Source organism: Mercenaria mercenaria, chromosome 5, assembly GCF_021730395.1.
Source record: "Mercenaria mercenaria strain notata chromosome 5, MADL_Memer_1, whole genome shotgun sequence".
In the NCBI taxonomy this organism is placed as follows: Eukaryota; Metazoa; Mollusca; class Bivalvia; order Venerida; family Veneridae; genus Mercenaria; species Mercenaria mercenaria.
The window spans coordinates 4,340,452-4,363,545 of NC_069365.1; the positions used below are offsets into that span (position 1 = coordinate 4,340,452).

The 23,094-nt window shown below is 34.4% G+C and overlaps 1 protein-coding gene across 1 annotated transcript; it reads right to left on the reverse strand.

The window, feature by feature from the left end:
• Positions 1-249: 249 nt before the first annotated feature.
• Positions 250-10,761, reverse strand: LOC123556304 (probable G-protein coupled receptor No18). Its single transcript, XM_045346907.2, has 2 exons — positions 10,546-10,761; positions 250-1,826 (listed from the first exon to the last, which is right to left on the reverse strand). The coding sequence occupies exon 2, from the start codon at positions 1,770-1,772 to the stop codon at positions 549-551; it is 1,224 nt and encodes a 407-aa protein (XP_045202842.2). The 5' UTR covers positions 1,773-1,826; positions 10,546-10,761; the 3' UTR covers positions 250-548.
• Positions 10,762-23,094: the final 12,333 nt, after the last annotated feature.

Sequence of the window (23,094 nt, forward strand, 5' to 3'; positions counted from 1 at the left end):
GTGTGTGGTGCACGCGTCTGCGTGCTGGGGGTTTCGTTTTGAGGAGGCTACGTTTTTGGTGCGTGGCATTCCCTGTTTGATATTTTTCTTTGTTTTTTATATAAACTGTCGTTGAGTACGAATTCCTGTGAGGTGTATGAAGTATAACAGGAATGTTTTTATTGCTGATAAAACCCGGTTTCGGTTCCTGACTCAACATCTATTTCTTGATTTATCATTTTGAAAATAGTTACAGTGAGAAACAAAACCTTATATTCCAATGTTTATTAAGTCACCAAACTTCAGTTTTAAAGAAATATCATTTTAGCCGTAATCTGGAGTCCAGTGCCTTCAAAGGCGATTTTTAACATTTAAAATGAAGACTTAAACCTTTAGGAATTTGTAAATAATTACGTTTATATCTCACGACATTATGTGAATACAAATGTATGTACATATATATTATATAGGCAGCAGACGTAATTGACACATTTTGTATTGATTATAACTGTCTTCCGCACTAAAGGAAGGTATCAGTAAGCGTCAGAATAAGGAATAGTTAAAATGAATCAGGGAGATCTTTTGCAATGTAACCATCCAAAGAAGAAACGGCGAAAGTTGCTATTAAAGATGCCGTATATCCAGGGATTCAATGTATTGTTAAGTAGAAAAGATCTTGAGCCAATTTTGAAACCAACTAGACCTCCACCCGACAAGAACTCCGCCTCATGTTTCCCTTTATACACCCTCCAAACGGTTAAAGACAGATACGGTAGAAAACTAACTATAAATACCACGGTCACAACGATCATAATAATTGTTAGTTTAATTGTTTCACTGTCGATTGTCTTACACTTGTCCTTGCTTTTAACCGTTGATTTCCTTGATATCTCCCTGTTTGCCTTCTGAGATTTCGATTCAGTAGCCTTGTCACTTGTTTGGCCGTTGGTATTTCTATTTGAATCGTGATTATCTTCCAGTTTACTGTCGTCTCTGGCAGAACTTGTGCTAAAAGACGTTTCATTTGATGAAGAAGCAGTCTTATTTCCACTTCCATATTGTCTCATACCTTTCTGGTGTTGATATATTGTTTTCCCAATAATAGAATACAACACTATCAGAACTATGGAACAGGCAAAAAACATCACGAAGTGTACGATATTGAATGCCCATACATACTTTCTGTATTGCCTGTCTTTCGTAGAAGTACAATCAGAACCTTTTAATTCAATGTCAAGATCTGTGGGAATATTTACTTTAATAGAACCATAAATAATCAAGGAAGGCCATGACAACAAGAGTGCTGCCCCGAAAACAACTGAGCCTATCACTTTTGCTGTTTTCATAGTCATTTGAGGGGCCGTCACCTTGCATATCTTTTTAAACCGGTCCGTAGCTATAGCAATTAAGGTCAGAATAGATCCGATACCTGCCAGATAGTTCACAAACCTAAGGATCTTACATGCTACATTGTTTTCAAACGTGTAAAACAGTTCTATATCAGCTATTTCTGTAGGCATACAAAATGCACATACCGTTATATCATATAAAGCAAGAACTACAATGAAGAAACTGTTTGTTGTTCGTCTTGTCTTAAATCCATAATAATAACACACCATACAGTTTCCAACAAGACCTAAGACCATCAAAACAGAAATGTAGACTGTAGCTGGGATCATCAAGTGTGCCATTTCATCATTCAGCCTTTGAACTACTGCCGTTTTGTCAAATCCACTGGTATCGTTTACCGTTAGTGCCCCTGCAGCAGTGGTTGTTAAGCTTTCGTTAACCATTTTGACGCATAGATTTCAAAGCAATGCCTCTACATATGTATGTCTATTTTGAACCTGAAATAAAAGAAACAATACACCGTAAAATTTATCTCTATCACGAGTGCATCACCTAAAAGTTCGCTACTGGTATCATATTGTTTATCTATTTTAGTCTCGTATGACCGTGTACGTAAAATAAAACTATAAAACAGTAATATCGGAAATAAATCTACTCGTACATACTGATTTTCTTCTTGCAAAGATTTACACTGGAAACTATTTTGTAAGCATAAATCGATATTACAAGTAGGTTTATCTCCCTTTAATTTGCATGAGAAGATGGCTTATTTCCTTATTTAATTAAGATCTAAAACAAAAAAGACAATAAACATTTAACACATTTTAAGTGTTTTAACAGGTCAGCATAAAATCCGACTGAATCGCATGTAAGCATATAAGATTAAAGTTTGAATCGCATGTCAGCTATAAGATTAAAGTTTGAATCGCATGTCAGCATATAAGATTAAAGTTATCATTTTACTTTTTCTCAAGTAATTACCTTAACCTGTATTCATGTATGCATGCCTAATCTACCGAAAGCATGACAATTGTCCTTTGGTAAACAGTAATGATATCGAAATTCCTTCACTCATTTTCAACTGCACTATTACAGGTATGCACTTCATTTATACCATAGTTACTTTTTTCTTCTCAGATATAGGATGTACTTTTGTCGTATATCTTTATCGCAAGCGGTCTAAATCGCTAATGACGAATGTTTCAATACCTGTTATTGCCAACTACTGCCATTTACATATTCAATTACGTTAACTAGGTATCTTGATTTTTGTCAGTTAGTCACTTATGATAACGATATTTAAAAATAAACACTGTTCGGTCCTCCTCTACATCAAAGCGCTCAAAGTACTGATGGTAGCTGAAGTTGCTGCTAATCATTTTGAAAAGTACTGGAAAAAACCTGACATATTCGGAATTCTTACTTACAGAATAACAAATATATTTTTTGCAAAACATTCACCGTCTGAAATATTCTTTCAAAATGAATGCATTTTCACCGCCTGCCCTTGCTTATTTAAGAAATAATTTATAGCAAAAGAGTGCTTTAACACTATTTATGCACGATGGGCGGTTATACGTCGGGCGTAATAATTGCACGAGGGCGCAGCCCGAGTGAAATTATTTGTACGACGTATTACCGCCCGAGTGTATAAAAAGTGTTAAAACACTCTTTTGCTATAAATCTATTTCGATTCTAATATGCATCTAAAACAGCAGATAAAATGTAGAAGCGGTCTTTCTTGATCGCAACAAAAGCTTTGACGTCACCGAACGTTAACGTGACGTCATCCTAACGTAAGAGTATTTTAACAGAGACAAGTATATTAGAATTATAAATACACACTGTTTTAGTCTTTAATGGATAATTTAGTCTTTATTTGATTATTTGTACTGAAAACTGCAACAAAACTTACATCCGATGATATTTTACTACACATAAGAAGGGATATACAAAATACCATTTTTATTTTCAAATCATTCAGCTTCTTTTACTTCTTTTAAATACTTTCGAACACTGCCTGTCGTTGACACACGGATTTTCCAAGTAGCTTTGATTTTCATGAGTTTATTTGAAAGGAAACACCACAAACATGTATCACAAATGTACCTCGCAGTCGTTATATGTCAGTAAGATATACAATAAACCAAGTCGAGATACAACAATGCAATAAAATTCACCCTAGCTGTTACACCTATAGATGTCCCAATTGTCGCCGACAATCGATTGTCGATCATTTAATGAGCCAAAGTCGCCGACATCGATTATGAACTTGCATAATCGATTATTTGGCACTTACAAATTGTAGGAAAGTTTAAAGCCTATTCGGGAGTTACGCATCTTTTTGGTGGTATTTCTTCTTTAGTTTCACTTCTTTTCCACTGTTCAAAACGGAGGCAAAGCATACTGCGTTCGATCAAAATAATAAAGCAATCAAAGCTATATACCCTATCCAGGGAAGATTATACCACCAGTGTGGAAGTAGTTCGGATTCTACAAGATATGTGAAGGTGCAGCAGTGAAATAAAATCAAAATTGGGGAGTGTAGTTTGCCGATTATGCCATAAAGACCGCAAATAATGGTACCCCACTCACTTTCGTAATTTATTTTGATTTAATTCATAATTTCAGTCAGCATTGTGCTTCTAGATATTTTTGATATACAACTGTACATGTATATTTTTATAAACAAGAAATAGTTATAAATAGAAAATTAGAAATAAAATTTTGAGGGCATTGAAGTTTTAATTAATAATAAAATGTACAAATAGTGACAAAAATAACGTATTTTGAGGTGTTTTAGGTCTGACAGCATGGTCAGTTGCTCAGGGACTCCTGATAGTCCCACAGACTTTCGGGTGCAAATCATATAAATATGCTACAGTTTACCTCAATAAATTAAAGATACTTTTTAATTAGCCACATTGATATCTGCATACAAGGGCTAAAACTTCACACACAAATTAGATTACTCCTGCTAAATATATGCTGATGTCCGATTATTTTCCGATTAATCGCTCGGAAGGCCTTCCGATTATATCCGATTAATCGATTATCATTATGCTGTCCGATTATCATCACTAGTTACACCTTAAAGTCTGCTATATGTAAAAGGAAACATCATGAAAGTGCAGGAAAGACTACCGTACAACTTTTGTCTGACCGAGAAAAAAAATGGGTAACTGACGAAAAACAAAACCGTTTTAATGTTGACACAGACATATATTTCTAAAATGAATTAACCCGAAGGGAAAGAGCAGAAAACATTATTAAAACAGTTTTATGGTTTAAATATTTCTCTTCATAAAAAGGAAATGGTGGGAGGAATAATTTTATGTCTTCAGGTTTAGGCTGAAAGTGGAAATTGAAATGTTCATATTTTGAGAAAATAGTTCAGAATCTGTTAAAATCAAAAAGCACCCAAATGACATGAAAGATGTAAATGTAAAGAGATCAAACATCTAACAGTTACACCACTGTCAAGTAATTAAATTTGGATGACACTTTTCTTCATTTTGAGAACAAGTGTTACGAAAAGTCTAACCGTTAATCGGCAAGTCGTCCAATACTTAAATTCGGTGTTGTTATATTTTCTGGTCCTCTGAGATCATGGAGTCAACTCAACATCTGTGCAATAGAATTTGGATTAAGCCTGTGCTATGTGATATGAGGGGGGGTTGAACATTCCATTACTCCTCTTGAACAGACTCAATAAAATCGAGTCTGCTACTATTTGCTTGGTGGCATTTCATGCTTTCCAAGGTCTTCTTATAGATTTTATTGGCAATGGAACGTTCAGAACTTAGAGGGAATAATTTAGCTAAACAAATGTTTGACTATAGGAACAAATATGATTTTGGTGTTGAACATTTTATTACCTCTCATGATTAGATTCAGTCAAACCGAGTCTGTTTTTATTCTTTTTGGGTTACATTCTATGCTTCCAAGGGATATTTTTACAGATTGTATTGATATTTCAAAAGAAATTGGACAATAATACCCAACATGGCTTGTTATAGATTTCTAATATACCCTTATTTTCACTTCAGGAAGCACAGTCGTTATCTTAGGTGCGTTCGAACAAATGAAATCACGACAGAATGACCGAAGCTTAAACATTTCACTACTATTCTTCAGTTCATTTTAATTCAGTGATTGTCACGTTTCTTACATAATTCTGTAGTTATATGAATGCATATCCGTATCATGCTGTGATAAAACTGCAAACAGGATGCACATACTTGCGTAAATTAACAGTGTTATCAAATATGTGATATGTGATTTAAGTTTTTTCAGCACATGCTTATTAAGATGGGTAATCTATTCCTAGTCACATCTGAAGTCAAGGCAAATTTTATTTTGTGGTGTTTTTTCTGCCCAAAAAGGTTGGTCATATGGTGATTTTACATATTTCTATAGCTAACCGGGGTGTGGTTGTTAAAAGGTCACATCAACAGGTAAGTATATGGTAAAAAAATGGCATTTGACATGTTGGTATTTTGATACCACGAACAAATAGTTTTATCGAAAAAAAACCATCTTTTTTTCTGTTTACACTACATTGTTTAAAACTGTACAGTCACTTTATTTACATCACCGTAAATATAGAAAATTGTTTTCGATGTAACAGTAAGTATGTGAATACAGACCGGTCATATAGCACAAAATATGGACCGGTTTTTTAACGACAGAATCTGTGCAAAATGTCAAGTGATGATATACACTGATATATAGAGAATAACAGGTTACTGTCTTTTGAGAAAGGGTTTCTCAGACGAGGCTAGATATGGTCCCTGGAAGGAGCGAGGCTTGTTAATTTTTTAAACAACTTTTATCCTACCATTATGCGAAATGAAGTGCAAAAATAGGGGTGGACCAAATTTTGCTGTTTTGCCGGACTTCTTTTTTTTTTCTTAAAAATGACGCCATCTTGTTTTTTAGAATAACTGCTAAAAGACATTTACGCCAATATTTTTATAAACGCGCTCTTAATAGGTATGTGAGACCGTGCCAATAATGTATAGCGTATGCCTACCATATTTGCAATTACCACAAAAATGTTTTTATAACGGAAACGCTCGTAGAAACGGAAAATGACTCATGCAAACCAAAGCGTTTGTTCAGGATTTTAGAGGCAGTAAACAGTTTTCAGCTGTTAGTGTCGAATTGGCCAGGGTGAAATTTACAAATAAGAGGCAATTTACGGAACGAAGTGCATATTCTTAACTTCTAAATAATAACAATTGCTAGAATTGAAGTTTCAGCGGCTAGAATTGAGTTTCACTTATTTAAAGGAAATCAGTTGAGTAGCCTTGATCTTGATAGTAATGACTTGCAGGAGCGTATACATGCTTCCTCTGAGCTAGCTTAAAGTGGGGTTGTCATTTTAGCAGGGGCCTCAGGAAAACTGGAATAGTGAAAAAACGGTACGGATGGCACATATATTTGAGCTTATTTTCAGATTTTACAGTGTTACTGAGTATGGAACAGTGTAGCAATTGGGGCTATCATTTGCAGGGAATTTTCTGCAGCGATTTAAAAATTGGCAAATTTAGCTTTTTTCATCATCAGTTTCCGCGACCGGGAGAGCAAAAAATTTCAGGTCTTGTAAACAGAAAACTAGATATTAGAGATGTATTGCAGATGGTTTGTAACGGTAGACATACAGTGATGTTATGTTGCAGTATCTTTATTTCAGTGTGTGATTACAGACTTTTGTGTGAGGTTTTGAAAGTTAGGTAGGCGACTCTGGCCGAGAAGCTCAGAAAACTTTTTTAATGCCTCCTTAAGAGCAAATCTTGAAAATTTGTAAGTTCTTCCATGTGCATTTATTCGATGTCTTAGAGGTTTTTCAGTATGATTTGTGAAGCAATATGAGTTTTAAAGATCATTTTGAAGCAAAATGAGAGTTTTAAGAGCAATAACTAAGGGGAGATAACCGCGATTCAGACATGAAAGTCAGTTTTACAGTGTTTTCCGAGCCGATATAATGAAATATATTTGTTATGACACCATTTTACTTAAACATATGCTTACTGTGACATTAGAGTCGTCAGATAAGGCATTTAAATGCAAATTCATTGATTTCTATTAATTCAGTAAGCTTTTAACAGCAAAATAGCGGCTCGGACTGTGGAACAGACCTGGGGGGTTTACTTTCGGCAGTATGTCCTCTGATCAGTATTTCTTTGTTCGTTTCATTTTTAGAATTTATGTACATATTGCATATAACATAGACTCCAGTCACAGCACACAAAGTTTAGAGAATGACATCTTTTCCCCTGATATAGATAGGTTTTGAAAGGTTTGTCTCAAAAGTAACGTTTTTCTCATATTTCATCACTCGCGGAAAGTGATCATTATCAAATTGAGGTCTTAACATAGACTCGTGGTCTGATGCAGTCAGTTCTATGGGTTGAAAGTCATGTACATCATAGCTAAATATCACAGTGCAGATAATTATCTTCAAATAGACACCATTTAGTGTCTTGGAATAGACAAATTAGCAGGTAGTGGTATTTTGTGAAACGTTAAGACGGTGACATATGGTGCTCATGCATGTGCTTGTAGCTTCCTGGAGTAGGTCCAGCACAGTACCAGTGACTTAAAATTGCTATAATATTCAGCCAGCTTGGCAGCTGAACATATCTAGATACTAAAAACATGGTTGAGACCTCATTTTTATATGCAATGGGCCTTAAATGAAACTATAATGTTACTAGTTAATTTCGGTACGCGTTCCTGGTAGATTTTTTGCATACATGATGTATTCCAGTTGTCAAACTTTTTCAACAGCATATGTTGGATATGTATGAAATTGGGTTTCTTTTGGTCAGAATTGATTAAATTACAAAATAAACAGCAAATGTCATACTATTGGGATCACTTTTGTCTCCCTTAAGGAGACAGTAAACAGTTTTCAGCTGTTAGTGTCGAATTGGCCAGGATATTGCTAGAATTGAAGTTTCAGCGGCTAGAATTGAGTTTCACTTATTTAAAGAAAATCAGCTGAGTAGCCTTGATCTTGATAGTATGACGTAATGACTTGAAGGAGCGTATACATGCTTCCTCTCAGCTAGCTTAAAGTGGGGTTATCATTTTAGCAGGGGCCTCAGGAAAACTGAAATAGTGAAAAAACGGTACGGATGGCACATATATTTGAGCTTATTTTCAGATTTTACAGTGTTACTGGAGTATGGAACAGTGTAGCAATTGGGGCTATCCTTTGCAGGGAATTTTCTGCAGCGATTTAAAAATTTAATTGGCAAATTTAGCTTTTCTCGTCATCAGTTTCCGCGACCAGGTCTTGTAAACAGAGACTAGATATTAGAGATGTATTGCAATGGTTTGTAACGGTAGACATATAGTGATGTTAATGTTGCAGTATCTTTATTTCAGGTGTGTGGTTACAGACTTTCGTGTGAGGTTTGAAAGTTAGGTAGGCGACTCTAGGCCGAGAAGCTCAGAAAAAATGTTTACTGCCCCTTTAGCTCTCTGCATTTACATCATGGACTATTGCATCTGGAATGAACTTTCATGGAATGAAAACAACGGTAGATGAAACGGTACTGCCTATTTTTTCTGCCAAGCGGCGTTATGGCGTGTGTATTTAATTCACTTCAAACGTTTGCTTGGTGAGAATGGGTGTCCGTCTAGCAACTGAATTTTGGATAAAATTTCACTTGGAACAGATTTGAAATTATTCTTTCGTGTTCAGCAAAACAGAGATGTGGTTACAAAACACAAGGTTAGCATTTGTTGTTTTTTTCCGCTTTTTTATATTTTGGGATTTTAAAGACCTTTTTCAGTGTCGTATGAGGCGTAATAATTTTTAAATGCTAAATGGCCCCAATCTGATGTCCTTGGATTTAATCATAGGTTTAAACAGTGTAAAGTGTTCTCAAGTCACTGACCTGAGAAAGCCTGCTTTTCTCAGACAGACTTTAACAGACAGTTGCTATAGTATTGGCATGATAAAAAATGATATAGTAAGTACACGACATGTAAATGTAAATGCTACATGTAAAGTCTGTTCTCAACCATTTCCCGGGTATGTTAATTACTCGTTGTTTACATCGCTATACATTTCGTGTGAGTAGATTTAACTTCTGATTTTGAAAAAAAAACATTCCAATTATTCTGTAATGCTTTATCGTTTATCTATGAGAATTAAACCCTTGAAACAGACTTCAATATGAGAAAGCCTGGAAAAAGTTGCAGAGAGGGACTGATGTTTGTGTACATATGCGCCTATTCTCTAAGCAAACGTTAGTTTATTTAATAAAGGGCTTTGTTAATCAACCTAGGAAACTATTAAATACGTTTTCGTTTAGATGCTATTAAAACATTAACAATTATCAGTGGATAGAGACAAAAACATAATCAACGGCTCCAACACATCGATTTTTCTCTTCTCTTTTTGTATAGTTTTTCTCAGCAAGATCGAAAAAGGTTGTATTTATGCAGCTTTTTTAATAAAAAATGTTTCTTTAGCTCTCCTATCATTTAAACTCGTTACCCTTTTTCACACAGAAAAGACGTACGAAGTGCACAAATCAATTTTTGTCTATAAAATATTACATATATTTGATATCACAAGCTGCCGAATTCAGTTATGACTCAACCATTTCTTCATTACGTTGTTAAGCATCAACTTCCTTTGAAAGGAAATAACAAATCAATTTTTCATTAGCAAGATCGGACCCGGAAGTTGACCGATTACGCAGTCTTAATGTTGCTAAAATACAAACGTCTCTTATATATGTATGATAAAAATAAGATAAAAAAAAACATTCACTACGGGTGTATCGAAACATTCTTTGTTTTTCGTATGTCATTACAGAGCGGGTTTAGACCGCTTGCGATAAAAATATATGACAAAAGTATCTATGAAGTAAAAGTAAATGGACTTTTTCAAACTTTATTATCGCACTTAACAATCTTTCCTTAAAACCAGTGTTCAAAAACTTACGTTTAAACTGTTAATTAAATCATGAAATACTTATTGATAGTGTGGACACTAGCTGGATGGTTTAATGGGCATGTTTAAATAGAGCATATACTCAAATGTACAAAAGAATTGAATTCAAACGTTTTACTTCTTTACATAAATGTTTCACTACTTCTGTCATAAATAAAATTCATTAAAACGTTGTATCAACCAAGCACAATTTAAGACGAAATAAAATGAGACAAATAACTAAACAAAAATATTACCTTGTTTGTACAGTCTTCCTCTTTTCTGTTATAAACTTTGTTAAACTCCTCTACCTTATATCATACAAATTCTATGTTTACAACTCACTGATGTAAACGTTGGTTGGATATTTAAAACTTCCCCATCGCCATAGCGTCTTCTATTTTGATGCTCCTTAATGATATTTTGTTTATGTTTTAATTCATGGGAAAATAAGACACATTACGTTTTTGCACAAGTGAAAATATTTTCGTATAAAGCAAATAATGAGTCCTTTCTTTTATAATGAATCAAGATAAAACTGTTTATCATGAATCAAGATAAAACTGTATCAGTTATAGATTTTACCCTTTACATAGGTTTTAAAGAGAGTAGCATGCAATATATTACATACCCGCGTAAGTAAAGGCTTTTGACAAACGTTCGATTCCCGTATATCACTGGAGAACAAAAATAGCGAGTGAGTTAAATAGCCTTGGTAAATTGCATATTACCATGTTGTTACATTTATTGGAAGTATAGCATGCTATGTATCACAAACAGTGAATTTCAGGGATATACCTACCAAACCATACTATCAATAGCGAGATAAACACTGTAGTTTTTGACTAAAGGACAAAAGTCTGATCCCGTATTTGGCTGGAGTGCAAAAATATATTACGTACCAGTGTAGGTAGATGATATACCCTTCTCAACTATACCTCGGGGCCTCCGTCGCCGAGTGGTCGCTTACTTTGAATCACTTGCCCCTCACCGATGTAGGTTCTAGCCTCACTCGGGGCGTTGAATTCTTTATATGAGGAAGCCATCCAGCTGGTTTACGGAAGGTCGGGGGTTCAAACCCAGGTCGTGATGAATAATGCACGAAGGGGTACCCGGTTCTTCCTCCACCATCAAGCTTGAAAGTCGCCACAGACCTACAGTTGTGTCGGTGCGACGTTAAACCCAACAAAAAAATACCCCTTTACAACAGAATTTACAAAAAGTAGTTCCCCGTATATGTTCGGAAAGCATAATGCCCAGTGTAGCATACTTTCTTGTGTATATTACCCTTATTGAGGCCTGTATGATGAATGTAACGTGCCCGTATAGGTTACGGACATACCTACACAACCATACCTATAAACGGGACACATCCTTTGGCCATGAAAAGAGGGACAAAGTTCGATTCTCATATTAGCGAAGAGAGCGAAAATACAAACAAAATGTAGCTAATTTATTCTGCGATACATGTATGCCTGTATATTTCGGTAGCATGCTATAAGTTACATACCCCTGTTCATAATATATATACCAAAAGAAGCAAACCATTTATGGAGGAATATATCCCTTGGCGTTCAGACAAACAGACCTATATTATAAATTAACCTTTATTTCTGCATGTATAGGAAAGGTAAAAGGCTACATATAGCATAACTGTATACGTAACGAATATACTAACTCAACCATAAATAGATACTGGGATATACCCTGTTGCCATGACCAGAAGGACACAAGTTCGATTCATGTATATGTCCAGAGAGCGAATTATGTTGTATGCAACAGTCATTGCTGCATGTTATAGAAGGTAGCATACTATACATCATATAGCCATGCAGATTAGAATCATGTTTTTTATAGCTGGATATAGGGGACGCGAATGCGTCTAGCCGTTTTCACTAACACACTTGCAAGAGTACAATGACCAGAAGAGCTACTTATGGATCTAAGGAGACGTTAAAATAATATTTCAAGCTAATGACCTGGTCAAGTACCCTCCACGAGCACTACCACATTGTATGGATGATGGTAAAAAGAACGGGAGAAACATAAAAGATTATATGGTTTCAAATACATTATGTACTAAAGTCTGTCCCACCTATCTGGTTAACATCATTTCTAAAATTATGATATGCGTTATGATGCCCTAAAATATGTTTTTATATAGCGCAGACCCATATCTCTAGGCACTTTTTTCATTTTTCAAAAAAATTTTTTTTTGAAGTTGATATGTTCAATTTTGTATTTTTCTCCATAGACCGTAATGCTAAATGACGTCGCGTCGCTTCTTGTATATAAACAATATGGCGGCGCCCTGTAATACTTTTTTTAGGGGACAACTCAAAATTATCGACGTTTAAATGTATTAGAAAATAAAACTCGGGCCGAGTTCACTCTGTATTGCTAAAAAAGTCTCACTGTTGTTTTATGAATTCAAACAAATGTTATTAATAAAAGATGATACGGGGAACAGTTGGCATGTTTAACTTTCTGTGTTACAGAGTAATTTAAACATATTTTTGATGTTTGAGTATTAATCGTTAGTAGATCAAAATGTTTTAAGAGCTTCCCTAAATTTGGGTCGATTTTAAGATTAATGTTACCCGTAAAGCAGAAAAAGGTAGAATATCTTACCCTTTCTCATGCCCAGCTTAATTTTCCCTCATGCGTATCTGGGTCGCCAGCATTTGCGTTATGAATTGTTTTTATTTTTTAAAAATACTTAAATATAACTTGCCTAGATCTACCTGCATATCAATAAAAAGACATGTCTTAGATGATAGCGCTTTGAACATTCTCATGAACAGAATACGAACAAGATTCCCGATTTCTGGGATAAACCAATTGACATAGTGGAAGAAACACTGGTATTTATAGTTCCGAATTAAATAGCGGATATCAGTTACGTGATATTTTTATCATGAAGTTTGTCTTGATAACTTTGTCATTTAATCTTTTTTTTTATAAAATTCTAAAATAAATACTGAATACACAAATCGTCTGCCGGCGTCAAAAATCTCGTTTCTTAACGTTTAGGATATACAAAGCAATCCTTTTTTCATGACAACACGTGCTTTAAGTAAAAATAGCATTATCGGTTAGGCCTGTACTTAAATTATCGCACATATACGAGATTTTAGCATGACATAATCGTAATAAATTGAAATGTACGTGAAAACAACCCGATATCTTAACGTCTGTTTTGAATTAAGATTTAAAAATTGTCATTAGGCCCTACAACATTTTTGCAGAACTTTCATCAGCTAATTTTTTAGTAACTACGATAAATTGGCTTATTTTCGGGATGTAAGATATGGATATGTAAGTCAAGGTAGCCGGCAAGTTCATTATTATGATAGTAACTGTCATGCTTAAGTTCTTGCAAAAATATTACTCATTTGTGTTTTATAACTTGCTTTCTTATATTATATAAAGATTGCCCTCTTTTTGAAATCATTGAGAGATAATAAAATCTGGAAAGTAGATCCCTCGGAAGCACCGAGAATAATGCAAACAGTGAAAATTGCAGACTCGGTTTGATTGAGTCTGTTCATGAGCAGTAATGGAAAATGCAACACTGCCCACGCCCCCTAGCACCGGCTTAAGCAGTATATAATCTTCAAATCTAAATGAGTTGAAATCAATGATCCCGAAGGACCAGAAAATATAACAACACTGAGATGAAGTCTGGGCGACTTTTAACACCCGCTGTTGTGAAGTAAATACACGGATTACCACTGTATGTGTAATGTTGGTTCGTAAATGTGACTTTAGATACATAAGTTTTATAGTTCTATTCAGTCTATAATTCATGAAGGTCGAAATATCTACAAAAAAAATTTCATATTAATGCATGTACAAAAATTATCCTTCATATTCAAAAGAACCCGATTACGTTCAACCTCGTAAACCGGTTTGCATGGGTATCAGGAAAGCGGTACACGATGTTGAAAGTTGAGACTTTGATGATGAAAAGCCGAACCTACAATGATGAAAAGTCCAAAATACAATGATGAAAAGTCGAATGTATGATGGTGAAAACTCGAATATACGAAGATGAAAACTCGAAACTACGATAGTGGAAAGTCGAAACCGCGAAACCACGATGGTGAAAATACAAAATGATTTCGACTTTCAGCATCATAGTTTCGTGGTTTCGACTTTTAAACATCGTAGTCTCGTTCTGACGTTGCTTCGAGCTCACATACGTTATGAGGCGATGGCCCTACCGGAACACCGTGCGTATACATCATACGCGGATCGAGCCATTTTTCTCAAGTGGTGTTCCGACCGAACCCTTACCATGGCAAGCGTGTCTGTTTATATATTTAATAATTTGAGGTTATTCATGTGGATGTTAGCCGTTTACAAATAAAGAGTTGTCAATAAGTATTTGTTAAACAGGCTAAAAGAGGAAATAGCGGGGCATACTACCCCCTGTATATTTTGAAATTCAGCGCTTCATTTCCTGCATTCTGGGACGTTTTAGAAGCATTTAATAACATCTTTTCCATTGCCATTGTATATACAATATACCCCTTATTTTCACATTTTTATGAGCTCACCTGTTAAATTAAAAGGTAGAATTATTCATATCTTTGAGATAATTAACATAAATATGAATTAGCGCTCCACGTGAATACACTTTGAATGCGGTCCCAAATGTTGCCTTTTCGAAAAATCATTATCTTTCCTTCTTCTCTTCTTTCCTTTTTTTAGTACTTTCCAAGGGGTCCGGACTACCAGACCACCCCCCTCTGGATCCGCGCATAGTTAAGCTTACCTGGACCGCGCATAGTTAAGCTTACCTTTTTACCATAAAAACAAAATTTCGGCTCCATTTAAACATTTTGGTAAAATTAAAATTTTTCGAAATTGTGACTTTAGAGCGGTATTTACACAGGACAAAAATTGGCAATATTAAAACTATAGAATTATAAATTCTTGTCAACTTTCAAAACCCTTAGAGATGTTTAAATGATGTAGATCTACATTCTAAATCGATCTGGCTCTATAGCATTTGACCCGCGATTCACGCTCTGAACATTACGGATTTATAGTTGGCAAGGGCGTAGCTGGCTTTTCGTCCTGAACAAAAGTTTGTGCATAAAAGATAAATCTGAACCACGGGAAGACGTAGCCATATACCTTTGCTTTTTTATCGTTAAATTTGTTTTATCAGTTGTCACAAGTTCAAACGAAGATGGAATGCAGACGGAGAGAACTATGCTTTGCTGTTAGTCACGATCTAGTATCTCAGATGTGAAGCCGTTGATCCCATCTTATTTTTAAATACACAAATACACTTCATGTGTTTTTTTTTTTTTTTTTTTTTTTTTTTTCATCACGTTTCCTTAAAAACTCTTTCGATTTCGCTAATGCACGGGATCCCTCTCACATGCAGTCGACAAAATTTTGCCTCTTTGCCTCACAGGATCTCCCTTACTCCCTCCACCCGGTATGGGAACCTTCTCTGACACAATTTTCTATCAGCACCGGCGCCCTCTCAATTTAACTTCAATGTTAGAATTATGAGATTGTATTCATATTTTTTAAAAGTTGCACAATAATGCAGACTTACAAGTGTGGCCCCTATTTGTATCAAATCAAATTATACAAATTCTAGTTTAAGTGATTTAAGGATCATTCTAATATTTTTAACATTTTCTTTTTATAAACATAGAAGGATTGTTTACCGTGTAGTGTTTTGCCGATTAAAACATGTTTCACAAAATGACCTACTTTTGGTAATGCGTCCATTTACGCCTAAAAAGGATTCCAGATTGAAATCCCTTCAATGGAAATAGATTTTAGTTTTGCCTGCTTTGTGGGCAAATAAAACATTTTTTTCGTTCATATGCGTCGTAATTAGGCCCTAATCATCTCTCTTCTCTCATTGGTCAGGATAAGGCGGACCCGATGATGCCATTTTCAAATTTGGTGCCAAAATATTTAGTGCAGGGTTAAAAAGCGCTTATAAAATGTTAACTACAAGCTGCAAGCAATGTCTATTTTCCGACATTAACAAAGTTGCAGGGCGATATTTTGCGGGGCCGTGGTATACGAGCGAGAGAATAGTTAAACTACTGGTATCTGTTTTTATCAATCATGGAAATAAAATTAATAAGCTCTAATTACATGTTCAATACGGATTTTTAGGTTATCATAAGCTCCTATAGCCTTACCCACCTTACCATTCCATTTTTATTGCTTATTTAGCATTTTTATTTTTCGTTTTCTCTGATATCTGCAGGCCCAGGCCTGTCGTGCCTTATAGAAGCGTACGCCACTGATTAGATGAACACTACTTAAGGCAAGTCTACTGTGACGTCATTCAGTTTTATGTCATTTGTGATGTCACTTTCAAATCGGACGCGATAGAAAAGTGTAGTGTGTTTTCAAAGCAGTAGTTTTATGGAAATTAATTTTGGAAAGGGTGATATATCGAGGATAATTCTTTGAAATACATTCAATGGGAAGGAAGGATTTTTTAAATCGTAGAATACAGGTTATTTTTTGAGCCATGCGTATGAAAAATGGTGTAATCAACGCATTGTTTCATATGTATGGTGCAATTGGTGCCTGAATATCATCTAGAGTGCCGGAGCCACTTACTGAGTGTAGTTGTTTGACATTGAACAAAAAATGAAGTTGTATTCCGATTGGACTGGAAAAATAAATTGGGAATTGATAATTTGTAGAAATCTAAATCGGACCTTGGGATACAGCATACAGTTAACTTGGAATTTGAAAGTTGCATGTGAGTAAATTTGTCTTCCTCGCATTTGAAATTTGTTTTGAATATACGAACTGTTCAATCTGTTGAGCTTTCAAGGTATTTCAGTACAAAACGACGATTATTCATTTTTAAATCCATTTTGAGTGGCTCCCCAAGTAATTCACGTGAACATTCATGTTCTCCTCCTTTTTAGAGAGTAAACGCCAATGGCGGCCGACCTTTTACAACAGTGAGCTGCCGTTGGAAAAATATATGTGGCATTCATTTAGCAATTCGAGTACTTAGAGAAAAATCCTTGAAATTCTCGAGGGTGACTTTTTTGTAGTTTAACTAACGCTATTTACTTTACCGATAGCTGCTCCAGTTTTGTCACCGTGCATCCAAGTTGATGTTAACCGATGGGATGGGACAGACTTTAGTACGACAGATGTTCTTCATACAGCTGAAGCCCAGATGTTGTCGAATGTTTTTTCTAGTTTATTACCCCCAAAAGCAATCTGACACACTTGACACTCCTTAATACCATTAGTTGTTATACCTACATGACCGACCAGATGATATAAATTTAAAATTTCGAGACAATCTCTTAACAATACTGAAACATACACAATTCAATCGTTAAAGGGGCCGTAAGCAATCAGGCGGCCGTTAAAGGGGCCGTAAGCAATCAGCGGGCCGTTTACTAGGTCCAAGTAAGTGCGTAAATAGTCATTTATAATTTCTTTCTGAAACATGTCCATGCTCTTCGTGTATATAAGATAAAATATTTAGTCATAATCTTACTGTAATACATAAAACAATTATAATCAGAGAACTATTTAAGCTTGACTTTGCTTTGTACGTTTGTGTTGTTGCGTCCTAATTGCAAACATTTTCAAGGGATATCGTGGTACATTTTCGCCGCGTTTGCTCTATAGTAAGAATAGGTACAATGTATTTTGCGTTTATAATCAAAATCTTAAGTATTTTCGCGTTGCTATTCATAGCTTTCTTATCTTCGCGTTGGTTTGAATAGTTTCTGCATTTTCGCGTTGCCATGTTGCTACCGTGCATCTTCGCTTAAGGTAGTTCTGCACGTTTGGTTCGAATTTTTTTCTACAATGTAGAATTTGATTAAACTCTGATTTTTCAAAACTTCAGAATATACCTAGAAAATTCAGCAAATAAAAAAGATAGGGTCGTGTGCTTGATTTTTTGCTAGACTGCTTTGAAAAATTTGGACCTCATGCAATATTTCATAATGGGAGTCTATGGGAAAATCATAACTTTCATAACATTTTCGCGAATAGAATTTTTTATAAAATGTAGATTTTGATGAAACTTCCCATGGTTGTTAATAAACATATTGACTATAATTTGGTGAAATAAAATGTATAGGTCCGTGTGCTTATTTTTGAGATATTTGACCATGATTAAAGTGAACCGGACATTTCACGCTAATTTTAACACATTATTTTGAATTTTTTTTAACGTGCCGTATGTTTTACTATCATATTTTGACTTTAGAAATATAACAACAGTGCCATTGTATTAAATTTACTCACAGAATTCAATTAATTCATAAATTGATTTTCATTTCCGTAGGCCGAATCCAGGCTTTATTCTACGTTTTCCGGATAAATGACGTTACGCCACCACTTCCGGTTTATCAAACGTGCAGAACTACCTTAAGCAAACAATGTCTGTAGCTTTTTCCCTATAATTTTTACATTATACAGGGATAGTACAAGCTCACACCTGTTCACCTGTTAATTATTACCAAAAGTGTATGAGGAACAGACTCAGGGTACAAGGCTTTTGGGGGAGGTTTTCTGGAAATTTGCAGTTATGCTGCCAGCCAATTCAGGACATCTTTAAGCATTTGTCTTGCTAATATTTGTAAGCTATTATTTTGTCCCTCAGTCTTCGTTACATTATTCTGATTATTCTGTTGCCAATAAAAATCAGCATGATATTAATAAACATTAGAATGAATGAATAAGAGAATAGATTGATAATTGCGTGTGTCAGTACCAAATTTGACATACAGACATGATATATTTACAGAAAATTGACAATTATATCAATACTGCGTTGTTATTACTATTTATCAATCGTGATTATTTGATAACATTTTTTTTTATAATAGAACACCTTCAGATACTTCCTTCTTTTAATTATAATAACATGCACTTTCGTGACTTTCCCACTTGTAATGTATCCAGATAAAGCAGACAGTGAGGTATAAGCGTGCTATAATTAAAGAGAATCGAGAGCATATCGTTAGTTATTTTCTCATATGGACACGTATCATCCCCGTCTTGCATTAAGTATTGTTTAAGGGTATTATAATTAAAGAGAAATCATTCCTATTTTGGACATAGTTGTTGCATCTGCAGTTTGTAAAACGCTCTGTTATTGGCCAGTAATTTCATTTGATGTCGCCATCTTGTTTAAGACTATCTTAACTATTTAAGAGTGTTCTACACCTGTTATATAGTTACAAGAAAATTCAAGGTAATTTATCTAAGATTTTTTCAGTAAAACAAATCCACTTCTTAATTTTAACGAAATGAATCATACGCAAGATCATAGTGAAACGGTCCTCGTTCGAAAGATATTCCGAAAGTTATGATACTAGCCTCTGCGGTGGCACAAAGGTGACATCCGCAACACTTTATTTATATTGTGGCCACAACTTAGGAAATTATGGCCACAGTTTACTAAGTTGTGGCCACAACTTAATAAATCGTGGCCACAACTTAGTAAATTGTGGCCACAAATTTACTAAGTTGTGGCCACAAATTTTCCACGATTAAATTGTGGGCACAACTTAATAAATCGTGGCCACAATTTAGTAAATTGTGGACACGACTTATTAAATTGTGGCCAGAACTTATGAATTGTGGTCACAAGTTATTATATTGTGGACACAACTTAGCAAATTGTGGCCACGACTGATTATATTGTGGCCACAACTTAGTAAATTGTGGCCCAGCCTTGTAAATTGTGGCCACGAGTTTTTATATTGTGGCCACAACTTAGTAAATTGTGGCCACAATTTTTTAAGTTGTGGCCACAATATAATAATTCGTGGCCACGACTTAGATTAGCAAATCGAAACCACCGCTTTATCTTTGCCGCTGTATAGAAAGTGTAGGGACAGAGTGCGAAATGGACGCGCACAAGTGTCTACGTCCCAGCAAAGAGTTAGACAGGAATGGAAGATGGATGGATGGACGTACGAACGGATTGGATGGTACCTACCTACCTACCTACCTACCTATTTATTTGTCTGTCCGTCCGTCCGTCTATCTATCTTCCATTATGGCAGAAATCAACAAGCATACGAAATGGACGCGCACAGAAGTGTCTACGTCCCTGCAAAAGGTTAGACAGGAATGGAAGATAAATAGACGGACGGATGGACAGACAAATAAATAGGTAGGTAGGTACCATCCAATCCGTCCGTCCGTCCGTCTGTCCATCCATCCATACATCCATCCATCCTATCTATCTATCTTCCATTCCTGTCTAACCCTTTGCTGGGACGTAGACACTTTTGTGCGCGTCCATTTCGCACTCTGTCCCTACCCTTTCTATACAGCGGCAAGGATAAAACGGTCGTTTCGATTGGCTAATCTAAGTCGTGGCCACAAGTTATTATATTGTGGCCACAATTTACTAAGTTGTGGCCACAATATAATAACTCGTGGCCACAATTTACTTACTTGTGGCCACAAGATGCTAAGTTGTGGCTACAATATAAAAACTCGTGGCCACAATTTACAAAGTTGTGGCCACAATGTACTAAGTTGTGGCCACAACATAATAACTTGTGGCCACAAATTACAATATAATAATAACTCGTGGCCACAAATTACTTACTTGTGGCCACAAGATGCTAAGTTGTGGCTACTATATAAAACCTCGTGGCCACAATTTACTAAGTTGTGGCCACAATATAATAACTTGTGGCCACAACTTACAATATAATAAGTCGTGGCCATAATTTTCTAAGTTGTGGTCACAAGTTACTTAGTTGTGGCCACAATATAAATAAAGCATTGCGGTGTCACCTCTGTGCCATCAGTAGAAAGGTATGAGTTTACGTCGTAGTGATTGAAAAATCGGTTCATTTTTCTTAGATTCTATAATGTTTGAAAATGTAAAATTCTGATAAACTTAAGATGTTTCCTGTCACATGTATAATGTCAGATGAACATGTCAGATAGGATGTCAAACTACTTAGATGTCTGACATTATTTGTGCTCTCTTATCTGATGTTTTTCACTTAAGAATTATGAAATCACGGATCACTTAAAATTAAGTCATAAACTATGTTTTCATTGGCTTGAATTATTGTAATGAATAATTACTTTTGTAAGTTTATAACTAAATTAGTTTAGGGTTGATCAATACGGAACTTTTTAATACCGAAGTTTTGAAATTGACATCATGTGAATTAATGTTATAGTTTACGTGATATCTTGAATACAAACAAAGTTTTTATTTTCATATTCTGATAAATGGTAAGGATAAAGCATTTAATACAAAACGTTATTGTTTTCATATTCTGATAAATGGTAAGGATAAATGATTTAATACAAAACGTTATTGTTTTCATATTCTGATAAATGATAAGGATAAAGCATTTAATACAAAATGTTATTGGTTTCATATTCTGATAAATGATAAGGATAAAGCATTTAATACAAAACGTTATTGTTTTCATATTCTGATAAATGATAAGGATAAATTATTTAATACAAAATGTTATTGTTTTCATAGTCTGATAAATGGTAAGGATAAAGCATTTAATACAAAACGTTATTGTTTTCATATTCTGATAAATGGTAAGGATAAATGATTTAATACAAAATGTTATTGGTTTCATAGTCTGATAAATGGTAAGGATAAAGCATTTAATACAAAACGTTATTGTTTTCATATTCTGATAAATGGTAAGGATAAATGATTTAATACAAAATGTTATTGTTTTCATATTCTCATAAATGGTAAGGATAAAGCATTTAATACAAAACGTTATTGTTTTCATATTCTCATAAATGGTAAGGATAAAGCATTTAATACAAAATGTTATTGTTTTCATATTCTCATAAATGGTAAGGATAAATGATTTAATACAAAATGTTATTGGTTTCATATTCTGATAAATGGTAAGGATAAATGATTTAATACAAAACGTTATTGTTTTCATATTCTGATAAATGATAAGGATAAATTATTTAATACAAAACGTTATTGGTTTCATATTCTCATAAATGGTAAGGATAAATGATTTAATACAAAATGTTATTGGTTTCATATTCTGATAAATGGTAAGGATAAAGCATTTAATACAAAACGTTATTGTTTTCATATTCTGATAAATGATAAGGATAAAGCATTTAATACAAAAAGTTATTGTTTTCATATTCTGATAAATGGTAAGGATAAATGATTTAATACAAAATGTTATTGGTTTCATATTCTGATAAATGGTAAGGATAAAGCATTTAATACAAAACGTTATTGTTTTCATATTCTGATAAATGATAAGGATAAATTATTTAATACAAAACGTTATTGGTTTCATATTCTGATAAATGATAAGGATAAAGCATTTAATACAAAAAGTTATTGTTTTCATATTCTGATAAATGGTAAGGATAAAGCATTTAATACAAAACGTTATTGTTTTCATATTCTGATAAATGGTAAGGATAAATGATTTAATACAAAATGTTATTGTTTTCATATTCTGATAAATGGTAAGGATAAATGATTTAATACAAAAAGTTATTGGTTTCATATTCTGATAAATGGTAAGGATAAATGATTTAATACAAAACGTTATTGGTTTCATATTCTGATAAATGATAAGGATAAATGATTTAATACAAAACGTTATTGGTTTCATATTTTGATAAAAGATAAGGATAAAGCATTTAATACAAAACGTTATTGGTTTCATATTCTGATAAATGGTAAGGATAAATGATTTAATACAAAACGTTATTGTTTTCATATTCTGATAAATGATAAGGATAAATGATTTAATACAAAACGTTATTGTTTTCATATTCTG